The sequence below is a fragment of the Cydia strobilella genome, chromosome 25 (assembly GCF_947568885.1).
Source record: "Cydia strobilella chromosome 25, ilCydStro3.1, whole genome shotgun sequence".
Taxonomy (NCBI): Eukaryota; Metazoa; Arthropoda; class Insecta; order Lepidoptera; family Tortricidae; genus Cydia; species Cydia strobilella.
This window is the reverse complement of record NC_086065.1, coordinates 486,319-512,704: the sequence shown is the minus strand read 5'-3', so window position 1 is coordinate 512,704 and position 26,386 is coordinate 486,319. Positions and strand designations below refer to the sequence as shown.

Below are 26,386 nucleotides of genomic sequence, written 5' to 3'. Positions count from 1 at the left end.
GTAATACTCATAATAAAAAAAACGATCCAACAATCTTCCAAAATCACCTTTGTATGAAAACCCATCTCACCCCAATTACGAGGGACTACGGGGTGAGGTGGGATTTCCTGTTTATCGTCAAAGTTATGAAATTGAACTACCCAAAATAAAATAAAAACTAAAATACAAACGTCCGGAACACTTATAATATACACCATTCAGTTTGCATATGTAAAAATAAAATGTTATCGAGGTTTGAATGTCAGTCTTGTTTCTACTCACCCCATTTTACGGTACATTTATTCTGAGATTGTGCAATAAAGAGGATTTGTATTGTATTGTAGGAGTCTCGCGCAGCACAGTTGAAAAAATGTCCAAGTTTCATACAAGTATCTTACGCCTTAAAAAGGCACATACAAGAAGACTTAGAATCTCAGAGTAACATCGCACTGTTTAAAATCATATTTCCCAAAAATCTTACCCTTGACAATTGCAATGCAGCGCAACCATCCCATCATCATTACGTAAATGAAAAGCATCTCCTCGGCAATGACTGTCGGTCTGTGTGTTTAAAACAATAAATAAGCTAAAGCCGCTGAGCCCCCTTGATTTACAAGAGTGCCCAAATCGCGGGATTATGGCGCTATTGAATAGGGTGGCCAAATGATGTGTTATAAAAGGATAGTTCATTTCCTGTCTTTATCGCTAGGTACAAATCTTGTAGATTAGTAAATATAGATAAAGGTCGGATTTTTATGTACAATCAAGGGCATATATATACATACCCAAAGTATCAAAAATATGTGCCATCTTCAACCAAAAGGGTACTTATTGTCAGTAAGCCGCTATTTTCATATAGCTTCAATTAGAAATCAACCTTATCAACAAGCGACAGTGTGGTCCGTTTTGGTTGAAAACGTCACATATGTGTACGCTCTTACACCTTAGACAATAAAGTCGTTTTCACATATTTTTTAACCATTTGTCTGAGTCGATATTTTTGCCTTCGACTGTACCACGATGGTAGCAAACAAGCATATGGCCTCTTGTATCTCCAGCAGTGTTGCAACTAAGTAAGCGGCATTCTGATATAAAAAATGTTCCAATTCTTTGTTGATATGATGTTAGTTGCTTGCATTAGTAGAGCTTAGAGATGCACTGAGACTGAGAGTAATAGAGGTATCATTTGAATAGCAAATCAAGATACCTTCACAACATGAAAAAGTAAAAAGGCGCAAATGGTTAGACCTTAAAACTAAATGTCAGTAGGGTAGGGTAGGAAACAGTGGCTCGGAAAAAAATAGCCGGGTACAGTGGCTCACTCAACCTAATTTCAACATGATATTGGGGCAACTGAGCCACTGTTCGAGCTGAGCCACTGTTTCCTACCCTACCCTACCATGAATGCCGCTCTACGATTTTTTTTACTAAACAAATCTAAACCTATGATTATGGAATTATTCCTTCAACGTATCTTATCAAGTAATATTAAGGCGGTACGGAGTGAAACTTGGCGAGCATTTTTCGACTTAAAATACGTGAGTGACCCGTTATTAATATGTTTACTTTTAAAGTACTGGTATTTATGTAAAAATTCTGCTTAAAGTTTCGCTCGTGGTCGCCCTACTCTCCCATCCCATCCAATAGGATTACCATGATGGATCATCGCGAGTTGATTCTATGGACCGCGGGTTCGATCCTTTGTGCTGTTATCTTAAGATATGGACATACGAGTATCTCCCTTGTATCTTAGTCACTTTTTTTGGTTATTATGAATATTATGATAACCTTAGAAGAAGGAAGATCAGCGCTGACTTTTGGGTTAGCATTATGCTGAGGCGGGACCATTTCGTGGTAAATTATTTATTTTTATATTTATATTTCTTTGTTGTTTTTATACTTTTGTATGTTATAGTTAATCACGAATAAATGCGATGATTTCAGATTTCTGATTTCTTAGGTATATTGATTTTAACTTTTACTATTTTACCGCAAGAATAATATCTCCGTGTGTGGCATACTGATATTTTTATCAATTATGTATCATATTTTATGTTTTTAATTTATACGTATTTTGAAGCCGTATTTAAGTAATTTCAAAGCCCGTTCATGAGTAATATCGAGTCATATATATCATATCAATAGTACAAGTTTTTTTATGATATATAGGAGCTAAACGAGCAAACGAATTGTCTGATGATAAGCAATTACCGTCAAGGCTTCGAATAGGCGTCCGCACATACCTACTAAACTTATAACAGCAAGAAAATTAGTTGCTAAGCAGGAGCCCAAGAGATTATAACAGCGCAAAAGACTTAACGCGCATGAGACCAATGCGCAAAAGACGCACGCGCATGTCAAAAAATTGCCATATAAATAGCATTCGTGACAACTTCATGTTTAAGTTGAATATATATTATATGGAGTAGATCTGCTCCTAAGCATACGAAAGGGTTAATAATCTTCCAACTTTCGGCCAAGTTCTGCCATCCTTAACCACAAATAATACGATCTCTTATAAAATCCCAGTATTGAATAAGGGTGTGTAGATGTAATTGCCGCTATTGAGTCGCAATCATGTGGCCAAACGGCGCGGAAGACCCCTCCATGGATGCTGGAATTAATAGCTGTTTGTTGCAAACGGAATTACAATCGTACGTGACCATTGAAACAGAATTGATATTTTAAGCAGGAATTGCATATCGGTATTTTATACAAGGTCGAATTAATTTTTGGACCAAGACTTTTCACTTCTAATGCGTCACCAAAAATGTATCTGGAGTTACCAAAAAATTACGGTTCAATTTAATTTGACTAAATTTTAAAGTCTATCAGAGAGCAAGTCGCTTGTATTCTCACGTATACTTAATATAAAATTATATGCATAAAATTGTCTTCGGTTACCGCGATAGTTACTCATGAAATAAAACCATGAAAACGTTTCGAAACGTCGGGATGTATTATAAATTCAATATACGCGATATAATCCGTTTTCATAGTTTTATTTTATATGCATAAAAGTTAAATATATCATTTATAATAGAAATTCATACTCGAATTCATATTCGAATTTTTTGCATTGCTGAGTGGAGACCATTTCGGCTTCACATCTCTATTTCTACTGTTTTGTTTATCTTTGTTTTGTAGTTGCTATATATGTGTTGTCTGAATAAATGATTTCTATTCTAAATTTTCGATTGAAGTTTAAATGTCGTGGACAGATTAGTGTCAACGTAAAAGTTCCTAGATTCGCCCTGAATCATCATCTTTCTAACGTTCTTCCAGATTATCTTACCATGGCTTACTTAGGCAGTGGGGTACGTGAGGCATTCTTACAAAACTGGCACAGGCACTTTCACACTTTAGGGAAAACTATTTAGGCCTCGTTGTGATTAGCCCGGTTTCCTTCCCAGGTAGCAAAATGACGTCAAATGACGTCAGTGATTGCATGCGCTAGGTAACCAAAATCATTGTACGTCGCAAGACATATTACAGAGAACAAATTGTTTATAACACCTGTATTCATTACCTGTAATGCACAATTGATGAATAAATGATTCTAAATGATTCTAAATAATGCCGTCATTATGACGTCGCTGACGTCATTTTACGTCATTTTGCTACCTGGGTTAAGACGTTTTCTTTCACAAAAAGGGAGTACACAAACACAAATACGCGGACGCGGAATAATATAAGTACTTTGCAACTTTTCGTGTAAAATTTTAGCGATTTTAGTTTCCTAAAAGCAACAAAAATAAACACCAAAGAGTGAGTGCCTTGTCATTCCCATACACTTATATTTCCAAAGAGTCTCGTCACTCAAAAATCGCCGCTTATCGACCTGCCATCAGACAAGCGATGATCATCCAAGCGTGAGAGCCAACGCCTCGGAAAATTGCAGCATCCATGAGGGCCCCGGTTAGGGCTAGGGTGGCCTTTGATCGAAGTAATCTGCACCTACAGTACTGTAGAATCAGAAAAGTGCTATTTTTTGGCATTCCTAGGGGCAACTCGTTCACAGAAAAAGCCAATCCGACTCAGCTAATGAAATTGTAAATGACTTTTCGTTCGCATCTCATCTGCAATCATTGAAGATGTGCCAGTTGCCGGAAGTTTTCGAAAATATAGAAAACGTTCTTAGAAATTTCAGGACAATTTCAGAAGAAATGAAGGAAAATTTCATTTTCGAAATGGAAATATTCGATCTTTATACAAAACTAGGACAAGTTTCCGAATTTTTACAATGTGGAAATTTCTAATTTTTAACTTTCAGTTAGCATCTAAACGATTTTCTTTTTCGCCACAGCCGTTGTGAATAAGCGACAATAATTTATAGAAAACGGCAATCGAAACTTATAATATTAGCTGTAGTTACACTACATAGTAATGGCCACTTAACTATATAAAAAAAAATTGATTATTTCAGACAGTACTATAAGGCTTCAATTGGCTTGTTTCTTTTTGATTTGTTAGGAGTGGCCAAATACTATGCAGTGGTCAATAACTCTATCACCCTGATCACTATAACTTTTTCTTGGCATCTTTCATCCCGATACGATTTTACTTTTACCAAGGATGCAAGAAACGGTTGATGCCATCGCCAACCAAAATGGTGTCAGGTATACGGCAATTAGACCAAAATAAATGATGACCGATTTAAGATAAAGTACCTATGCGCCGGTCATCTGCTTTATGAGTTGACCACATTTCTGGATAACACTTTAACACTCCTCTAGAACCGGGAGAAACGGCGTTCTCGAAAGGAGGGTTAGGCTATACGAGGTGAAGATGGTACTCGTGAATTCTGAAAGCTTAACCCTTAAATGTATGTTTTTTCTTTTTGCACGAAATTAATATATGTATCACACAATGTAATTTTTATAAATTAAAATACTGCGTAAATTTTAGTAAAAATTCGGAAAATGGATTAATTTTACTATTGAAATAATATACCTACAGGAACAAATAAAATTTGTCTAATTATGCTTAAATATTTGATGAATATGTTATGTAGGCTTCATCCTATACTATGCATTAAAGGTTTAAAAGAATGAACACTCACCAGTCTTCACCTGATGCTTGAGGGTGATCTTGCAGTCTTCCAGGAGTTGCTTCAATGGAAGCGGCTCGTCGCGGAGCTCCAGGTCTAGCAACTTCTGCATCTCTTCAGGCATCTTGAACTCCACGATCTGGAAGAACGATATTATTAGAAACAGACGCACGAAACGAAAGTGACCGACATACATACATACATGTAATCACGCCTATTTCCCGGAGGGGTAGGCAGAGATCACGGATTTCCACTTGCTATGATTCGGATTTCCACTTCACTTTCATAACATTCCTCATACACGCTCGCCGGTTTAGGGTGCTCTTGACCTGGCCTTTCTTTAGGATTTCCCCGATCTGATCAGAGAAAGTCCGCCGAGGTCTGCCCCTTTCAACCCCTGTTTCTACCTCTCCCTTATACACTCTCTTTGTTAGCCTTCTTTCACTCATTCTTTCCACGTGTCCAAACCATCTCAACCGAGTCTTTGAGTGACCGACATCGCTCAAAGAATTGCGCAACTGAAGTGGGAATGGGCCGGCCATATCTGTCACAGGGATGACGACCGATGGGGCCAGCGAGTACTGTTTTGGAGACCTCGACTGGGCAGCCGAAGCGAAGGAGAACCGCGAGCCAGATGGTCTGACGACATCAAAAAGACAGCAGGGCCGACCTGGCATAAAAACGCGGCGTACAGAGCACTTTGGAAAGACATGAAAGATGCATATGCCCAGCAGTGGACGTAAACATGCTGAGAAGAAGAAGAAGAGAAACAGACGAATTCAAATCAAGACTAATTCCACGTAAATGAGAATGGAGAGAAATCTGTTCCCTCCAGCTTGTCTAAGTTCATGAAATTAAAAACCAGCACCGGTATCATGGTCGCATTTTTGTCACTTGTCATATCATGCGTTACTTTCGCAATTACGTACTTGTTAGAGCGTGACAGGTATGGTGACAAATGATAGACAGCTGTCCATCTTAGCCCCGCTAAACTCTGTCGCTTTCCAAGTCGATGTGGAATCAACTTGTACTTAAGCATGGATTTCGTGGCAGGGTCGCCATGATAGTCAGCTAGATGGTTTATTTTCGCCGTTGGTCAAATCGAGCTGCACGTATAATCGCGCGAAACGGAACTGACTTGAGTTTGGTCCTGGCAGGGTCGCCATGAGGTAGTTTTGACTTACGACTTCTGCCAGAGATTCTTAAGATTTTTATTATTGTATGTATGTTAGTTTGTAAGATATGGGCCTTAGTTGCCTGATAATAAATTTAATGTAATTTAGCAGGCTCTCCATGATAATTGTTACCTTTTTGCCCATAGGCTAGCAGTGCAATCGGGATAAATGCTAAGATGACTGAAAGAGATAGAAATTTACCTTCTCATTGCGGTCGTTGACCTGTTGCACGAAGTCGAGCAGCACGTCCACGACGCGCGCCAGGAACTCCCGGGTTTGGGGTCCGGAGTCCTCGCGGTACGGCAAGATGGCTGCAAAAATAAAACATTGCATAAGGAACGCTTGAACCAGAAATAGATTGGTGGGGGATAGCTACTAAAACCTACAATATGGCCGGGGCGGAGGTAATCTTTAAGATAGTGAAAAAGATATTCCACCACAAGTATTTTCATATAAAATGTTGCCAAGACAAGACCATATGGCTCGCATTGTCAAAAAGTTATGAGATCTAATGTAGAGCCAAGCTTCTAACTCTACATCTTACTCAAAATATGTGGCTTGGCCATTTAGAAGTTATAGCAAAGAGTGGCAGGAGTCAAACCCACACCACCACCAGAATGCGCTTACACTCCACCAGAAACGAATTTTGGGACAGATAGCAGCATGTGAGTGATTCTCAAAATAGTGGCATCGACAGGTTAAAGTGAAACCTTTTTTTTTATTTTGACTTTTTTCACATTTTAAGGATGGAAAAATATTATTAAAGTATCACTTTTAGCATTTTTACTTAAGGCCACGAAAAAATCATACAAATGTAAAAGTTATAGCCTGTTAAAGATTTGAAGGTACAGGTGAGAGTGACATTAGACAGGTTAAAGAGAGTTGTATGGAAAATAAAATAAAAGTGTTATCAATTAATCAATATATTTTTGAAATATTTTTACAACCAACGTCATGATCGTAGCTAAGCCGAATCTGAAAGTGCTATGATTTTAATTAGTTTATACCAAAAATATGTGCGGTCGAGTTATGGTAACAATACCAATTATGTTTAAGAAATTTGTTAATTTTTATTATGCTTATTTCTACGAACAATAACTAAATGGCAGTAACTATATATTTCACAACCTCAGTATAATCATTCACAATCACCATGGACATAGAAAAATAAGTAAGCTTATAGTCCTCACTCCATACATTAGTTTCCTTACTTAATAAGTAATATTAAGTTGTTTGGTTTGGGAGGTATGATAAAAAGTTTTATTAATAAGTTCAAAACTCGCTTAAAACTTAATAGCAAAGTACTTATTATCAACTCTAAAAGTGTTACAAATATAATAAAACTATGAAAACGGATTATATTGCGTATATTCGGTATATTGAATTTATAATACATCCCGACGTTTCGAACTCTTAACAGCGTTCGTGGTCAACGGGTGACTAAGGAAAAGCTACAAAGTGCTTATACCCACATACTAAAAATAATGAACTATCATAGATCATAAACTTTAAGGCTGGTTGTACATGCAAAATCGGTTCATAAGACTAGTTATAAAACACAACTATTTTCAAGTAAAGATATATATAGGTATACGCGATAAAAACTACGCCGAGTTTTGAATGATTCACGGTTAGTTTCACTAGACTTATATTGATCCCGGTCTATATCCCGGTCAATATAAGTCTAGGAAAACTACTTCGGCTCCAACCCTACACCTCGAACCCGAGAATATTTAATTCCCTCCTAAATTGTAGGAGGGTATCCCAATATGAGTATAACATGTTTTGAAAAGATGTGTCCCGCCGAGTTTGTTGCCGGTCCCATATTGGCATATTTCAAATGACTACAATTTAGGAGGGAATTAAATCTTCTCGGGTCCGAGGTGTAGGGTTGGAGCCGGCGTAGTTTTGAAGTTATATATACATATTATTTAATTTTGCCCTCTATTTAACATATCAAATTTAAGACATAACACACTCAAATCTAAACAAAATAAACAAAGAAAAGCACTCATATTCATCGTGTTCGAAATTCAAATGACTTTTGCACGCTAGCGGATAAAATAGACTTTTGCACGCAGATTTCGCGCTATAAACTGAGGTTTTCCGAGCGAGTGAGGTGAAAAAATATTTTTCCCCTGGCAAGCGTCCCATTAACATCCATCCATTGTACATGGGGCTCTTTAACCTGTCTATGATCACTTTAACTTGTACATTGATTACAGGTTAAAGATACACAGGTTAGTGAAAAGTGTTGTTTATTTATTTTATCTCTAAAACCGTTAATCATACGCATTGCTCATTTTTAGTATCAATCAGTATTACTTATTACAACATTAAAATGGTATAAGCAAAAAAGGCTCCATACCAAAATGATAAAATAATTAAGGTAAGTTAAAGTCAACATACCTGTTACAAACTCCGGATTCTTTCCTTCAATTAGTTTTATCCACAAAACTACGACACCCCAGGCACGAAAGTTTACTACGACGGGTAGTTCGATACTGGCGGCATGTTTTGCAGGGATTATGATCTTAATATGTTTTTCTATGTGTGAGTCAGATGCATAACCACGGATGTACAGGTTACAGTGAAAATATCGCTGGACAAACTTCGTGCGCAAATATTGTTGTATAAAAAATATATAAAAGACCAGTGCTATAAAAAAAACTAAAGGTATTATTCTTGTTGTTATATAGCATGATATTTTTGTGACATTAATTGGTGCTTATAAAATCTAAAGAACTAAAACTAGAACAGCGATGCGTTTGGACAAGACAGGTTACAGTGAAAACTGGTACTCTTTATTTTTTTTTAATATAAGTATTAAATAAAAATAAAAATAAAGACTTGGCCCCGATAAACATTGTTTTTGTTTATCTATACATATTTTTGTTTCATATGAAAAAGAGAAAATAAGCATACATTCTATTCAAAAACTCGATGACAGGTTAAGATGCCACTATTTTGAGAATCACTCATATCACTCTCAAACGCATTTAATGCACTATTTTAATTAATCTGGGGGCACGGGGGCAAACGTGACAAAACTAAAGTTATTTTATGACTTTTTTCTAATAAGAACATTCCTGGCATCATGTTGCAGTGACTTCCGTCCACAGATGCTCGTGATTTGTGCTCCAAATTACACTTTACCATATGTTACACCCCATACTATCAAATCCAAGCTAATATTACCCTTATTTTATCAAGAATAAGGTATTATGTCAAAAAACCAACCGCATTTTACCTTTGTGCTAACGCAACGTAAAAAAGTTGCTAGAGAAGTCAATGATTAGCAAAAATAGTCCTAAATCCATTGAAATAAACTGGTCGTCTAAAGAGTTTAATGGCAAATATAACTTGGTTCTAATATTATGAAGGTCCGCTTATAACAATGCGTACATTTTGATTTTCAATATGAGGCAACAATAAAAGCTATTCCGTTGGTAAAACAATTGCCAAACGAATTTCAACTCTAAATTTGAAGCAGCAAAGCACGAGCTATTTTAGTCGAGCGCTGTCAATATATTGGTATAGAACATTTAAGGGTGCAAACGATTTTATTGTAATTTCAACTCTAGTAGCGACGAGTTTAAGCTCAATTTAGCGGTGGAAAGCTTTGTATTTCTTTGCCTACATCTGTTTTAGAATGTAGACTTTATTTTTACATCCATATGGTATAAATTTCTTTGTAAATGTTTAACAATTGTTGATTGTGTATTGTAAAGAGATAGTCAAAGTTCTGAAGTTTGCCCTTTTGACGGATTAAAACGAGATAGGACTAGGACTAGGGAACCTTGATTAACATTTTTTTGTGTACGTCTCATGTAGCGGAAAATCTGTCTGTATGTTTAGAAGTCAGGATGTTGCATTGTTTTTTTAAACAATAGGCAGATTTTTGCAGGTTCAAAAATATTTTTCATTCTAATAAAACACAGGCTATTTAATGAAATACCTATAATTATATGTGTCATCTGATTTTGGAAAAATTGGGTTATACAGGTAAGTACTTAATCTTCCTATAATAAATTTTAAATGTTGTTAAAATAAATATTTAAAAATAGATTTTACAAACTCCAAATTTTCCTAACCATTTAAAAGTTTTATTTTACAATTTAAAGCCGAATTAATCGCTCAACAGTTTTTAATCTAATGATAAATCGTTAATGTGTAGGTGGCACAATAATAAAGCTATATACACTTTTTAAGTACCTGTTGTTTGGAAAGACAGAAACAAAGAAAATTCATAGAACCGTGTGAAAATCCAAATGGAAAATGAACTCACGTCCCAATACAGAAGTTGAACTGTGCACTTATTTAAGTGCCCTAAAAGCCCTCAGTAAATGTTTCGGCCCTAAGCCCTTAACCCGCTTAGCAAGGGGAGAGCGGGGAAAAACGGGCTGTCAAACGCATGGATAGATATAAGATGAGGATGATGGAACAGATGTGGGAATCAAAATTGAAATATTTTTACTTTTCAGAAATGTTTTGGTTAGCAATTAAAAAAAAACCTACTTGCAAGTGGTAATCTTAATGTACATAAACGAAGGTGTAGTAGAATCAAGAAAATACTAGTGGACTACTACTGTGAGCTGTAGACCTCATGAGTCAATAACAGCAATTTTGAAAAATTACAGTAAATTCCATATCGAATATTAAATGGAATTTTTTGACGATTCCCTTATTGTTATTTTTCAAAATAGCTGTTGTTGACTCATGCTCACAAAACCTCACGACAGACGAAAACATTTTTGCCAAGCGAAACAGAGACGCTTCGCGTTCGCTTGGTCAAATTAATAAGAAATTATTTAATTTGTATACCACCCTACAACCCCAGTAAACAAATAAGACCTTTAAAATAACTGGCTTAAAATGTAATGTTATATATATATTGTATATTTACTTAGTACAATGATTCCATAAATTCGTCATATAAATAAAACCCCAAAACTAAAACTAATGCTCAAGTAATTCCAAATCCAACAAGTTAAACACAGATTATAACCCCAAATGATACTTACAACCCTAACCACTAAATCTTAAGATCCAATTTCCTTTGAACACAACAGAACAAATAGTAAAAGCACTTTCAGTATTTGTCAAGCATTACATCGCATTCCAGATGTTAGGAAACACCAAAATAAGTAAACGCTGAACTATTCTAAAATGAGCCTTAAAAATATCGCAATAAAATATACACTTTCCGCATTACTAACTTGGCCTCACCCCAAGTCTAACTAACATAAATAGCCATTAAAACTTCAACCTTAAGGTGTTCACATTAGAGTTGATATTTAACTGTGTATAATGTTCAGCGGTTTCTCACAAAGCGGCATTGCAACTAGGGTTGTCACTCTTTGAATTAGGGTTGTGTTTCTAATGGAATGTGTTTTTAGAAGAGTGTTTCGAAGTGTTTAAGCTGATTGTAAGTGAACTGTGCTTTTGGGGCGACAAGTGTGAGCAAATATCAACATACGGGCCCTTACTGTCTATTGCAATGTGATAGAAGTATACACGGACAAACAGCATTTCACCATGAGTAAACTCGGGCTATTTCGTGATCGCTTTTCTTGTCACATGTTCGAACATGATTGTGATTGAAACGAAAATGATTATAGTTGATTGTTTAAGCAGAACATGTTTTAATTTTAATTAAATTATAATTATAATTATTATTTAATTTATTTAATTTAATCAAATGTTAGAAATTACAATTTAACAAAGTTCCACAAAACTGTAATTAGTTTGACTGTGGAGTCAAGTATCAATCTCTTTTTACACTAAGTTATATAATTATTAAGTAGGTAATATATAGCACAATTTGGAGCATTTAATTATTTAAGTATAGTAAGAGAAAACCTACAAGTATTTAAAATAAATATGCATATTTTAATGATACTTAAAGACTAATGTTAGTTACTAATTTCTCACTCATCTTTCTCGCGTTGTCCCGGCTTTTTTTCCACGGCTAATGGGAGCCTGGGGTCCGCTTGACCACTAATCCCGAAATTGGCGTAGGCACTAGTTTTTACGAAAGCAACTGCCATCTGACCTTTCCACCCCGAGGATAAACTATAGGCCCTATACTAATTTCTCACTAAATTTTCTTAAAACAAAAATCCTTGACTACCTTAATCCAATATTCCCATTGAATTTTACTCCCTTTTTATCTAATAATCCAAACCAACAATTTTAATAAAACCAATAGCAATAGAATTATATGCAAATGCGACATGCCGAGCAGAGCCAGTAACCCTCGCGGTGTTGTTTTAATTACACCTAACCCTCCCCCTGCCGATTAGTTACACTTCACAGGGCTACAGCAGTGCTACGGTTAGTTCACTTTGGTCACTACTGTCACTAGAATGTAGTGGGTACACCCAGCTCAGCTGCAAAATTACATAGCCACTTAATATTCATTCATTAAGTATTCAATTTCACTATTTTTTTTAATACTAGTCAAAAGTAGTTTGCTCCAAGGCACTGCGAATCAATAGTGTTTCGCAGTGCCTTGATGATGTTGGTATAAAATATGAACAAGATTTTAGAAATGATGTGACGACCTCTTAGCTTGTAATAAATTATGTAAAATAAAGAATTTAAAAACAAACGACCTCACAGCGTTATCTTCGCAGCAGGTCAAATAAAGAATTTATTTATTTAATCATGAAATAAAACTATGAAAACGGATTATATCGCGTATATTGAATTTATAACCCTCATTATTTTCCTCAGTCCCCCGTTGATTACGAACGCTGTAAAGGGTTCGAAACGTCGGGATGTATTATAAATTCAATATACGCGATATAATCCGTTTTCATAGTTTTATTTCATGAATAACTATCGCGGTAACTTAAGACAATATTATTTATTTAATATTATTATTTATTAAGTATTATCATTTAATGTAAGCTTTGATTCGTTCTGAATGAACTATCTGTAGTAGTCTGTTCCCTGTCGCGTGCAATACGGCCGTGATATATCGCGTCGCAGCTGCATTTTGCAGCGAGGGACGATATTAATTCCACATTCCGACAATATGCAGTCAACATTGCATTCCGCAGAATCTTCGAACAGGCAACAACTTAGGGTCAGTAACAGAGGAGGTATTCCAAACGTTTGTCATACTAGCTTCCGCCCACGATTTCCTTAAAAAAAAACATTTATTTCAGGTCTTAAAAACCCATATAAAAAATAAAAATGAAAAATATAAAATTACATTGATAAAAATTAAAAACATAACTTTCGCGTAGATTAGAAGTCGTTAACTCATTCAGCGAATCACGACACGTTGTTGTTTTGCCTTTACGAAGCATTTTTGCTACATTTCGGGAAAACCATGTTGTTGGCTACGGTCGAAGCGCTGGCTGTTTTTAACCTAACCATATGTGTACTCATGGGTCAGAAATAAAGATTTTATTTAATTTAAGGTTCCGTACCGAAAGGGTAAAAACGGGAGCCTATTACTAAGACTCCACTGTCTGTCTGTCACCATTTTCATAGAAGATGTATTTCTACAAATACTAAAAATTACGGAACCCATCTGTGGGCGAGTCCGACTTGCACTGTGTCCGGTCTTTAAGCCATTTTTGACTTAGCATTTATAAAATTTAAAACTGCATGTTGTTTTAAAATAAGAGCGTAACTTTGATTGTATATACCTGTACTGTAAGTATCTATTATTTGTGGTATTTTCTATAAAAAGGGACCTTATTGTCGATGGCGCTTACGCCATTATAAACGATGCTCCGATATAAATACAATGCCGCGCGACGCTGTGCGGCGTAAGCGCCATCGACAATAAGGTCCCTTTTCATAGAAAATGCCCCATTTCAGCTCACCCAGTATCATTGGGATTAACAGTAGATACACACAGAGGCAGAAAATTCCAAAATAAAAATAAAACGAGAATAATCGTTTTAAATCTACAATTAGTGCCAATCACGGAGTTTTCTAATTGCACCGTTCCGGAATCCGTGTCATTATTCTGAGGCATTAAGCAGCCCCCTGGCTGAGAACACTCGCTCGCTCGGGCTTCGCTTGATAGAGTGCGGCTCATGTGGGCTTATGGGCTTTTTATCAAAATGGGGTGGAGATGGACTGTCAAACGTTTTATTTTATTATTTTCTAATTTAAGAAGAAGATACTAGAAGAATAATATTCAGGACGTAATAAATGTAGGTATTACAAATTTAACTTGAGTTGTGATATTAATATATCATCATCATCATCATCATGTCAGCCGATAGACGTCCACTGCTGGACATAGGCCTCCCCCAAGGCTCGCCACTCCGATCGATCCTGTGCCGCTCGCACCCACCGAATTCCCGCGACCTTCACCAGGTCGTCGCTCCATCTCGTTGGAGGCCTACCGGCAGTTCGTCTTCCGGTACGCGGACGCCACTCCAGAACCTTCCAGCCCATATCATAACTTAAGACATTACTTGCGTTATAGTTACCTATTGTCATTAATCATTTATATGAATTTCATGTTAACAATTTTTGTTTTGTACAATAAAGTGATTTACTACTACTACTACTAATCATAATCATCATCATTAACTTAAGAGTTATTCTCTTGTCGGTGGAGTATCTTCCAGCTTTCCCTATCCCGCGCCAGCTCTTTGACTTTTTGATACGACACGACCCCTACTTTTTCTTTCACTTGATCTAAAAAGCTGCGTCTGGGTTTTCCTCTACCCCGCTTCCTTCCTATCCGCCCCTCCAGGATAGTTTTAAAGAAGTAGTCGTGTCGTATTAAGTGTCCAATCATTTTCCCGCGTCTATTTGCAATAGTGTTCAGAATAGCTCTTCTTTCACTCACTCTTCTTAGCACCTCCTCATTCGTTATCCTGTCTCTCCAACTAATGCCTTCCATTCGCCTCCAGCACCACATTTCAAATGCTTCCATTCTCTTTCTATCTCTTAGGGTCATTGTCTACGTTTCACTTCCATAAAGGGCTATACTCCAGATGTACACCTTAATCAGTAGCTTCTTGCTTTTGCATGATAAACGGGATTTCAATAATTGTAATTTCATATTGTATTTGATTCAATAATCATAATAGTAGTAGGTAATTATATGTTTAATAGATATTAATAGTGGCTATGTGAGTTGTAGACCTCGAGACCCCCCCCCCCCCACCCCATGACTCCATCAGTTTAGTTTGAGAAATTCGACCTGTAGAAGAAGGAAAAAATGACATTCGAGAGCATTTTTGTCCAAGCGGAAACAGAGACTTTCACTTTGCTCGGTCAATATACAGTGGGCTTTAAATTTAGGGCTCGATTCTACTCCCTAAACTGAGCTACTGAGCTACTTGTATTATGGGAAATCGCGAAAAAAATATTGGCTTTTTCATACTGGTATATATAAGCCCAGGGGATGGTACGGAGGGTTCTCGGGGATGGAAAAGCAGAAGACCGTGCGTTCAGTACATAGGTTTATTACCGGACTGACAAGTGACAGTGACATTACAATAAGGCCGGCGCCAGAGGGCGCGCGGGGAGACTTAACCCTACCCACCAATATACATACCTATACATAACACATACATTTTGGCTGATCCGATGTCGACGTTTTCTATGGAAAAGCAAAAAAAAATTTTCGCGATTTTGGGGTCGGTCCCATAATAAAAGTACCTCAGTTTAGGGAGTAGAATCGAACCCTGAATTTAAAGCCCCATGGTGAGAGACAACCTGTATGTATGTTAGAGGTCCTTGCTTTCCTCAGAAGCTTGGAGGATAAATAAATCGAAAATTACAAAATTAATAAAAGAATCAAACTCCACATTAGGGAGCCGGATGAGCCCGCAAATGAGGCCCGGGTAAACCCGGTCATTACATCTTGCCCGGCTCTCCCCTCCTACAATTGATAAACGATACTGGCTGGATTTGATAGACAAGGGTTTTTCTTTTGGGAAGATAAATTAAATGTTGAGGAATATTGGGGCTTAAGTATTTTTTTTAAAGGATGTGATGAATTATTTTTTTTTCATTTTCAGATGGAGTGTTTTTGAAGTCTATTTATTTATTACACTTTGCAGCATAAATGGCTTTTTAATGTTATTTGTAATTGATTTCATGGACGCAGTTTTATATTTTTTACAGTACATATGGTGCTACTTTACCGCACTAGTGCGATAATAAGCTCATTACGCAATTATGTCGAAAACTTAAGGTGTCAATTGTACTGTAAAACGTTGTACGATATATGCGCGAATAGGTAATTCGCAACTCGTGTCGACTTAAAACACTCCCTTCGGTCGTGTTTTAATATATCGCCACTCGTTACGCATTTCCTATTTTTCGCACTTGTATCGTAATGTACTAATACGTATAGGCCCGTTCATATAACGCCGAGCGAACATGGCCAACGAAATGTGCACAAACGCCATTTGCGCACCAATTTTCTGGCCCACTTCGTAGTGTCCGTAAGGCCTGTCTTTACGAAGTAATATAATAAGTCAATGCATTTATACCCCCAAAGATTCAAAAGCATTCGGTACCTGACCTAAACAGAGCACAAGTGAGTAAAAAAAACCATTACTCCACTGACCTACAAGAAGTTTACAGATTTAAAACGTTTTTTAAATTTATCGTCTCGCAAGAGACGAGAGTAATCTTAGGCAACGAATACTTAAATTACCCCATAAACATTACTGCAATGGGCGAAACATTACTTCGTTGTACGTTGTACCCATTTTAATTGATTTATATTTTAAAGTTTAATTAATTTCAACATCACCGTTCCTGTAGCGGTTAAGCCCAGCAATTACCCTAGCTTAATTGAATTCACAACATTTGTGTCGTTCTGTAAAATAGGGACCTCATCGCAGGGCTCATTTAGTCAGGCCAGTTTAGTTACATTGCGGACTATTTGATGTTAGGTACATGTTACATCCAATTCTTCGCATTGGCACCTTTTCGCCGGGAACGATGCGGGGTGGGCTATTTGATTAGTTTTTAAAGATTAGATTAGTTTAAGTTTTATTAATAGTAAGTACCTACATTTCTTAGTTCTTAGGATTTTTAGTGATTGTAGTTTTATGTCTGTGTAATGGAAAGAAAGGAGTGAGTGCTGAGGTGACGAAAGATAGAGGAGAATGGAAGAGAAAAACATGTTGTGCCGACCCCACATAACGTGGGATGGGGGTAGGAAGAAGAGAGAGAGTTTTATGTTTGTGTAAGACATACAAATAAAATTTAGATTAAATAAATGTTTTGATAATTTAATATACGCGATATAATCCGTAAAAATAAAACACCAGACCGATAAAATACCGCAATGTACCTAACGAAACTCGCATACGAGTTATCGCACATTCTGAATGAGCCCTAAACAAACTAAATAGAGGTCTTCTATGCTTGAGAATGACACATCTTAGTCGTCTTTAAGTATGTAGTCACCTGCAATAATATATTACTCTTCGAAGGCCGCAAAAATATGTGACACACTCATATGGCTCTATTATTATCTCATTGATCATGATCATGTGATCATGTGACACACTCATATGGCTCTATTATATAAATACGGCTCAACTAATAATGGTATATCGCGCGTTGGTCGAATCTAAAATTAGGTACAGCGTTAAATTCTGGGGTAACAGCTAGCTTTACAACATTCAGTCTGCCTTTGTGGCCCAGAAGAGAGCTATCAGAACAATAGCCAGAATTTCTCAGATGACATCATGTAAAACTTATTTTAATAAGTTTGAAATTCTCACAGTACCTAGTGTCTATATTCTTGTGATTCTTAGCGACCTTATAAAGTACCTTAACTGCATTGAAACGTTGGAAGAAAGACAAAAGCGATTGGAAACCAGACGGAAGGACTTACCACAAATAATAACCACTAAACTGCAAGTGGTCAAACACTCTTCGGCTTACCAGGCAGTTACTCTATTCAATAGATTGCCATCCGATTTGAAGACAGTCACTAAATTAAATTTGTTTAAAAATGGTCTCAAAACTTATTTGTTAAAAAAGTGCTTTTATTCGGTTGATGAGTTTTTGTCAGCTCAGAGTACAATATAGTATTAATAAATCGTTTTTTTTTTCTCCTTTTTTCTGACATAATCATAGTAACGAATAATTAATTTAGATGAATTGACATAGACTTGGGAATTATTATTTATTATTTTATTATAAGCCAAATTGTTATTATGTTAGATAGTTGTAATACTTTAATTTTTAATTGTTATTTATAAAATTGTTATTGTGATATAATGTGAAATTCAAACGCAATGTATATTGTTATATGAATAAATGACTATGACTATGACTATGACTATTATTGCAGGTGACTGTACTTAACAAAACTTGCTTAACTTATAATAGGAGAATGAATTATTATTAATCACAATTAAAAAAGGCATCAATAGGCCATTCAGAAACGTAAATCATGATACTAATTTAATATCAATATGTCCAACAAAAAAAAGCTGCTCTTTAGACGGACTAAAAATATACCTATCTAAGTTTTAAGACATACTAAAACACAAAATGTTCATGGTAAAAATACCAATTCAAAATCTATCCGTATTTTCCGCATGCGCCCCTGTTAATGAATTTGCCTCGCCCGGGTTCAAACCCGCGAGTGGGGTTCCGTGTACCCTAATTGATAAGTTTTTTAGGATTAGGGGGTCTGAAGTTTGGTGATTAATTGATGAATTTAGCGTTTAAAATTAATGGGATGCTGTTTATGAGTGGGAAATTAATTTTAAAGTGATTTTAAACTGCATGTTTTAGCTAGTTGGTAGCGATGGTTGCGATAAGGTTTTGGGTTTGAATCCCGATAAGTGTTTTTTGTAGCACGTAATAGGCCTTGATGTTTCTTCCTAACCCTTGGTAATTTTATAGGCACCTATATTTAGGTTACGAATAAATTCAAAAGTTCAATTTAATTTTTAATCAAGGGGTCACAATGAAATCGTCACTTTAGAAATAGGATCTATCATAAATGCTAGTTAGAGTACTCAGAATACTTAGAGTTGCTCAAGATGGCTTGCCTTTCTTACGCAGCGAACTACGTAGGCGAACAACACGCGAACGCGAAGCGAAGCGATGCCGCGCGGGGTGAATCAATCCGTCGACACCTATAGAAGTGTCCTACGTGGGCGATCTTGTTGCGAACGCGAATGCCGTGGGCTGGGCCCGCCTCGCTTCGCGTTCGCGAGTTGTTCGCTTACGTAAAACCCAGCGTAAGATTGCAAATATTATAGAAATGGGACGGGTACCGCGGTGGGGAGGTAGCCTAACACCGGTTCGAATCCGCGGCCTCCGCCAATGGAGATTTTGGTCACTTCTTCCTTAGTATACTTATTATTACTTACTGTTGCGTCTATTGCCTAATTCGTATGTTGAACCTTGGAGATCTAGACTGCTGAGTGAAATGATACGAGTGGACTGTAAACACTAATTTTAATTGCCAGTTACAAAGATTAATTTTAACGCGACGCGACATGTGTCCTTCCGCGAGCCGTTGTTTCGAATCTGACGTCCCCCCGCGGACCGGCCCCCGGGCCCGTCGCCGGCTAACCGGTCCGGTGACGTGAAGGTGGACGTCATCGCTGTTGCTTGGGGAGTTAATTTGATGCGGCGGCGGGTTTGTCGCCAACACTTACTCATAATTCATTATTCATTAACTTTGAAACCAATGATTATAGGTATTTGTAACAGGTTGTGTTTCTTTTTTTGGTACTATATCAAGGTTAAAAACTAACGAGGCTTAAATACAAAGTTCGGTAGTTTGTGGTCATATGCTAAAATCATCTTTATCTCCATGTCAAATGTCTACGCAACCCTAAACCTATCCGACGACGTCCCCTCCCGATAGCGACGCGTGCGCACGTTTCCGTTTCCTGTCGCCGTTTAGCGTCATCTAGCGGCGGAAATAGATAAAACGCCTCTCAACTTACCACAGATAACTTAAAGGAGTTGGCACGAGGTAGAAACATGGTGGGAAAAACTGAACAGCATTCGTTTTGTAGCCCATTTGTAATCTGATTTTTGGAGTTTTTTTGTTTTAACAAAACTACTTTTTTTTTTTTTATTACAAAAAGGCAAGCACTTGACCGCAATCTCACCTGATGGTAAGTGCCGAGGCAGTCTAGGATGGATCATGCTTACCTAAAAGATGTCTATTCACTCTTGATTTAAAAAGATCCAAGTTATAGTGGACTGGGAATATATTTGCAGGAAGTGAATTCCACTCCTTAGCCGTTCGTATGATAAAGCTGGATGCATAGCGCTTAGTACGAATCAGTGGCAGAGTAACGACGTAAGGGTGAAACGCAAGCGGTATACGTATAGGTATAGGTAATTAGAAGGATGTATTAGGTTAGTAATAGGTAAATATTCGAATTACTTAGAACTTTTTGGAAGATTATAATCGATTCTACTTTTCGTGAGACTTACACATTTAAAATTTGTAAATTTTATAAAATTACTGTCCCCGAAAAGTAAGGAATTTTAGGTCGATGTCCGGACGGAGGGACCATTTCGTGGTAAACTATTTATTTTTATATTTACATTTCTTTGTTGTTTTTATACTTTTGTATGTTATAGTTTATCACGAATAAATGCGACTTTTATCAGGAGCCCAACACCCTTCTCTAGTCTATGAGTAGGTAATATATTCGGGGCTTACCGCGCATAGACACAGATTGTTTTTTTACGAGCTCTGTTTGTCCCCAGCATTAGGGATCTGTGGCTTACGTTTGTTGGCATTACTCACTCCAAATGGGTTCCGTGGGTTTATGTTAAGTAATAAGTATGATTTGGGTAGAGGGATATTAACTTGACTTCGAAATAGAAATTTCTTTCGGTTTTAAGTATTTTACCTACCTTAGACAAAATAATACGAATAATGTATAAAGCTATGAAGTTTATAGCAAAAAAATACGCCGCTGAAATAGATGACGCTATATCTGAAATAGTACTAAACATGGAAGTGGGAGTTTAAATACTGGCTCGTACCAATGAGTTTTTCGGAACTTATGTATGTACGGCATATCATTTGTTGTTTACTACTAGCTTTCGGTAAAGGAAAACATCGTGAGGAAACCTGTATATATCTGCAAAGAAATTCAGAGCATTGGCCAACCCGAATTGGCCCAGTGTGGGGAGTAGGGACTATAGCATAAGTGCATGAGAGTACGCCTGTGCCCAGCATTGGGAAGTACAGTAGGCGTTCGGTAATCCGGCAGGCAGTTAGCTATCCGGTTCGAAGGACCATGAATAAAATGTGGTTTTTCTTCGTGTAATTTGTACTAATTTAAATAAAAATCCGAAAATTGTACACAAGAGCGACTTATTTTATTTTCATGACAGATGTGGGTGATTAATGCGTGACACAATTCTCAATTCAATTCAAATTCAAAATTATGTCATAATCATTTGTATACCGTTCATATTTATGAACGTAACACGGTTGCAATCTGAACAGCCTCAGATGGCCTGCTCTATAATCCGGCAGTTTACACAGCCGTACGCCGGATTACAGAGCGGTCGTATATAATATATGTAAGTACTCACAGTCATAGTAGAGGTTTCCCACGGAGGAGGTCAGCCTAGGGGTCCCTTGTCCGGAAAGTGCAGCCATTCTCTCGCCCTGCGCAAATAGAAACATATTTTAAAAACCCTTTCACCCTTGGCAGCAGTTATATTTTTGAGGCGTTTGAGGTCGAAACGTGGGGGCCAAGCGCGCGCCGGGTATACAAAGAGATAGCGGCGCGCCTTATAGACGCCACAAGGGACCAGAAGGCTGGCCAGTATTTTGCTCAACGCATTGCCATTCAACGTGGCAATGCAGCGAGCCTTCTGGGCACACTGCCCATCGGCAGTGAATTGGAGGACGTGTTTTATTTATAGGGCCTTTATTTTAAGTTTATTTATACCTAGTTTGTATTATTATTTTTAAGCCTATTTGTATATTCATAGCTTTATTAAATGCTTACACTGTTTCAAAAAAAATTTTTAAAGAGTTAGCAACATTGTACAATAAATTAAAATTAAAATTAAATTAAAATTAGTCGATTTGATTTCATGTTTACCTAAGAGTGCCTTACTCTTAAGTGAAATTGATCTTATACCGTTGCAATAGAGCCAGTGTGGCCGATATACGTTACGATGCTACGCCGAGAGCTACGGCGGCCGTAGACTCGTAGCATTTGCTACGAAAATACTTAGTACAGCTTGATTTGAATTGTTACGTATAACAGAATGAAAAATGCTGTTGTTCATTTTGTAATATTTTTTTAAATTCAACATGAACATTAAACGTTTTGAAAATATAATTATTGACGGTTATACCTCAAATTCAATGTTTATCTAATGATTCGAAACGTTCAGGCAAAAATTCAATTAAATTCATAATCAAATTCAATGAAACATACCTACTATACGACTACAACTATAATAAGAAAACTAGATAAGAAAATAATAGTGCAATGAAACACTAAAATGTCAAAAGTCATGCGAAGCGCAAAATCAAGATGGCGGCCAAACAAGATGGTGGATAAAAAATGGACGAACCAGTTGGATATGCTCAGCTATTGACTTGCAGTAGGAAAAAAAGCCGTCCAGAGAGATTTTTGACATTTTATCTATTCTGGAAAAAGAAAAACGTATGTTAATGATGCATTTTACGGCTTTAAATTAAATAAAAGTATTTTAAAATAAATTTAATTTATTTAAGCGGATATGAAATTCTATTCCTTTTATTAATTTGAATTTAATTCATATGCAAAATACTAATAGGTTAGGACATTCATCCTTTAATGAAAAGTAGGAAAAAAGTCACATTTAAGTACTAAATCAAGTAAAAGTTGATTTGAAATGTGAGAGCTACACTAATAGGTATCATATAGTACAGCCAGTCTGCGCATGCCCCAAAAAATCCATACTTAAAGGTCAAACGGCCTTCGGGATTTTATATAGGTATGGACTTTAAAATGACATTTTGCTATACAATGAAAAAACTAGAAAAAAATCTATATAGCTACAATGATAAAATCTAACATGAAATATTCTAAACTAAAACATACGAACCTTACTCGAAGTGTCGAAAATCTATTTACTTTAAATATAATCTACTTAGTTTAATTTAAATTTAATTTACGAGTTTAAACCGAGCACTACTTGTACGAGATATTTTTAGTGGAGAAACAGATGACTATATGACAAATGGGATCGTTCATATAATTGTAAATATACAACGTATTTTCGCGCAATTTCGACTTTTTATATATGTTTTTCATATATGTTTAATTTTTTTAAATTTTCTTTTAGAAACTCAGCTTTTTTGGAAGCTTGTGGGATTTCCAGACTAGGGAACGGCTGGAGCGAGACTGGGGGTAGGTCGAAGGCTTCCAGGGTTTGTTGCTGGCGCCTGCGCGCAGTGGGGGGGATGGGGGAGGGCCAGATACAGGTCACCCCCTAGTTCGGGGATCAATACGGAAGTGGGGTATGTATGAATATGACGGGCGTTTAATAGTTTTCTATTTGTTTTCTGGCATATTCTGTATTATACTACCTTATCTATTGTCAAGATAATAGCATACGTTTTTGTAGCAAGACAAGATGTAATAAAATATATTGTACTAGAGGCTAAATAAATAATAATTTATTTCTTTCAATTTTTTTTTAACATGCAGATACGCCACCCCAAAGGCGTGTATATATAAATTAAGGAATGGAAAGATTTGCAAGGTTCTGGTAGGCTTCCGTAGCTCAATTGGTTAAGAGCAACGCACGGATTGCGGAGGTTGCGGGTTCAAATCCTGCCGGAAGTGTAACTTCTTCCATTTTTTCCTTTGATATAAAATTTATTTCTTTGGCAAGTAGAACATTTTTTGCTTCATAAATAGTTGTTAAAACTTTTTTCCCTTTAAACATTAATTAAAAATAAATGTCAGTAATCTCAATAATAAATATAAATAATAACAAAACCTAAATAGATTTTTCCCAACTTGACTTTTTTACAAAAATATTTTTTTAACAAGATATTTCATCAAATATTTACTTATTTATTTTATTTATTTATTTTAAACTTTATTGCACAAGAACAAGTACAAAAGGCGGACTTAATGACTTGAGGCATTCTCTACCAGTCAACCACTGGGCCAAACAGAAATTGTTAAGGTGGGTGCAGTGCGATGCGAAAAAAAATTTTCTAAATATAAATTCTAATACTAACGCCAATATACAAACTAGTAATATTTATATACTATAATACCTTTATAAACTACATAAATAAACAATATAAATACATATACAAATTTATCATATAATATACATAAATATGTTGATCCTTATGTTGATCCTGAAAGGCTAAATGTAAATTTAGCTTTCTCAGGCAACTGTCGCCAGGGGTCGTAAATGTCTGGATTTTAAGGCGTCTTAAAAAGCTTATTACGTCTGTAAAAGCCTTAGCTGCCCAAGATATCTAGTAACTTTCTGGCATTACTTTCTGCTGTCATATACTTTTAAGAATCTTTTCGACTGAAAACAGCAAAATCGTTAGTAGTAGCAAAAATTCATTAGTAGGAACTAGGGTAAGTATATAGGTACCTACCTACTTAATTATTACGCGTTAGGGGGTCCATTTGGGAGTATTTTCAAATACAATATTGTATTTATAACTTGGTATCTTCTGCTCTTCAGTCAGCTCTTCAGCTGCATCAGTGCAGTTTTCTTCAGTCCTTTATTTTTAAAGCCAGCTCTTTTTAAAGTGAAATGTTTAAAGAGAAAGGTTTCTAAGCCGCTGTAGACATTATTCTTGGTTCTTGCAATGAATGGAGGTTGAACAATAGTCGCAAAGTTTGCAAAGCGTGGGCGGTGCACGATAAAGGTCACAAGCCGAAATGTCAGTCGCCCACGATATTACCTCCACGCTCATCGCTTGCCAAGCATTCGCCTACGCAAATCAGTTTGTTTTGACATGCGTTTATGTTATAATAAATAATACATATACATACATATAATCACGCCTATTTCCCGGAGGGGTAGGCAGAGACCACGGATTTCCACTTGCTACGATCCTGACATACCTCTTTCGCTTCCTTCACTTTCATAACATTCCTCATACACGCTCGCCGGTTTAGGGTGCTCTTGACCTGGCCTTTCTTCAGGATTTCCCCGATCTGATCAGAGAAAGTCCGCCGAGGTCTGCCCCTTCCAACTCCCGTTTCTACCTCTCCCTTATACACTCTCTTTGTTAGCCTTCTTTCACTCATTCTTTCCACGTGTCCAAACCATCTCAACATACCTTTCTCAATTTTTGTCACTACATCTTTGCTCAGTCCACACTTTTCCCTTATCACACTGTTCCTAATTCTATCTTGTAATCTCACACCACACACACTTCTCAACGCTCTCATTTCTACTGCATTCACTTGGCTCTGATGCCTCTTCTGCCATACCCAACTTTCGCTACCATACATAAGTGTAGGCACCAGCACCCCTCTATGCACAGCCAACCGTGCCTTTTGCGACACCTTCTGGCTGCTCATAAAAGCGTTAAGTGCCCCATTCACGCGATTTCCAGCACTCACTCTCCTTTCAATATCTTTATCATGCTTACCGTTCCTAGTGAATAATGTTCCCAGATACACAAACTCTTTCACTTGTTCTACTCTTTCTTGACCAATCAAAATTTCACAGTTTGTCATATATTCCTCCTTTTCAAATACCATAACTTTCGTCTTACTTACATTTATTTTCATTCCTTTCCTTTCAAAAGATCCATGCATTCTAGTTACCATCTCCTGCAACTCTTCACCCGATGACGCTAGCAATACCAGGTCATCAGCGTAAAGAAGACATTTGACGGGTAACCCACTCATTCTCAGCCCACATTCATCATTTCTCAAATCATGCAAACTACTGTCCATGAACAGATTAAACAGCCACGGTGACGCTACACACCCCTGCCTAACACCCTTTTCGATGCTAAACCACTCAGTGTACGACCCGTTTACCCTCACACAAGCACTGGAATCCTCATAGAGCGATTTCAGTATAATAAATAAAATAAAATAAAATAAAATTCATTTATTTCGGACAATTCGGAATCCATATACAATTTACATATCAAATATTAAAATTAGAATTAAAATTAATTAAATACAATTAAAATACAATCAACTTTAAAAAATTTAGATATAAAATTACA

General features: G+C 36.7%; 1 protein-coding gene across 2 annotated transcripts in view; it reads right to left on the bottom strand.

Annotated features, from left to right (window-relative positions):
• Window positions 1-23,568, bottom strand: part of LOC134752943 (glutamate decarboxylase) — a 78,398-nt gene extending 54,830 nt beyond the window's left edge. The window contains exons 1-5 of one of the 2 annotated variants that reach the window (XM_063688721.1): window positions 23,263-23,568; window positions 22,747-22,822; window positions 21,748-21,823; window positions 6,406-6,515; window positions 5,042-5,168 (exon numbers count right to left, since the gene is read on the bottom strand). In XM_063688721.1, coding sequence (XP_063544791.1) covers window positions 5,042-5,168; window positions 6,406-6,515; window positions 21,748-21,823; window positions 22,747-22,812 — 379 coding nt within the window. In that variant the 5' untranslated portion in view covers window positions 22,813-22,822; window positions 23,263-23,568. The remainder of the gene's footprint in view (window positions 1-5,041; window positions 5,169-6,405; window positions 6,516-21,747; window positions 21,824-22,746; window positions 22,823-23,262) is intronic. The other variant, XM_063688722.1, reaches the window with a different exon arrangement.
• Window positions 23,569-26,386: the final 2,818 nt, after the last annotated feature.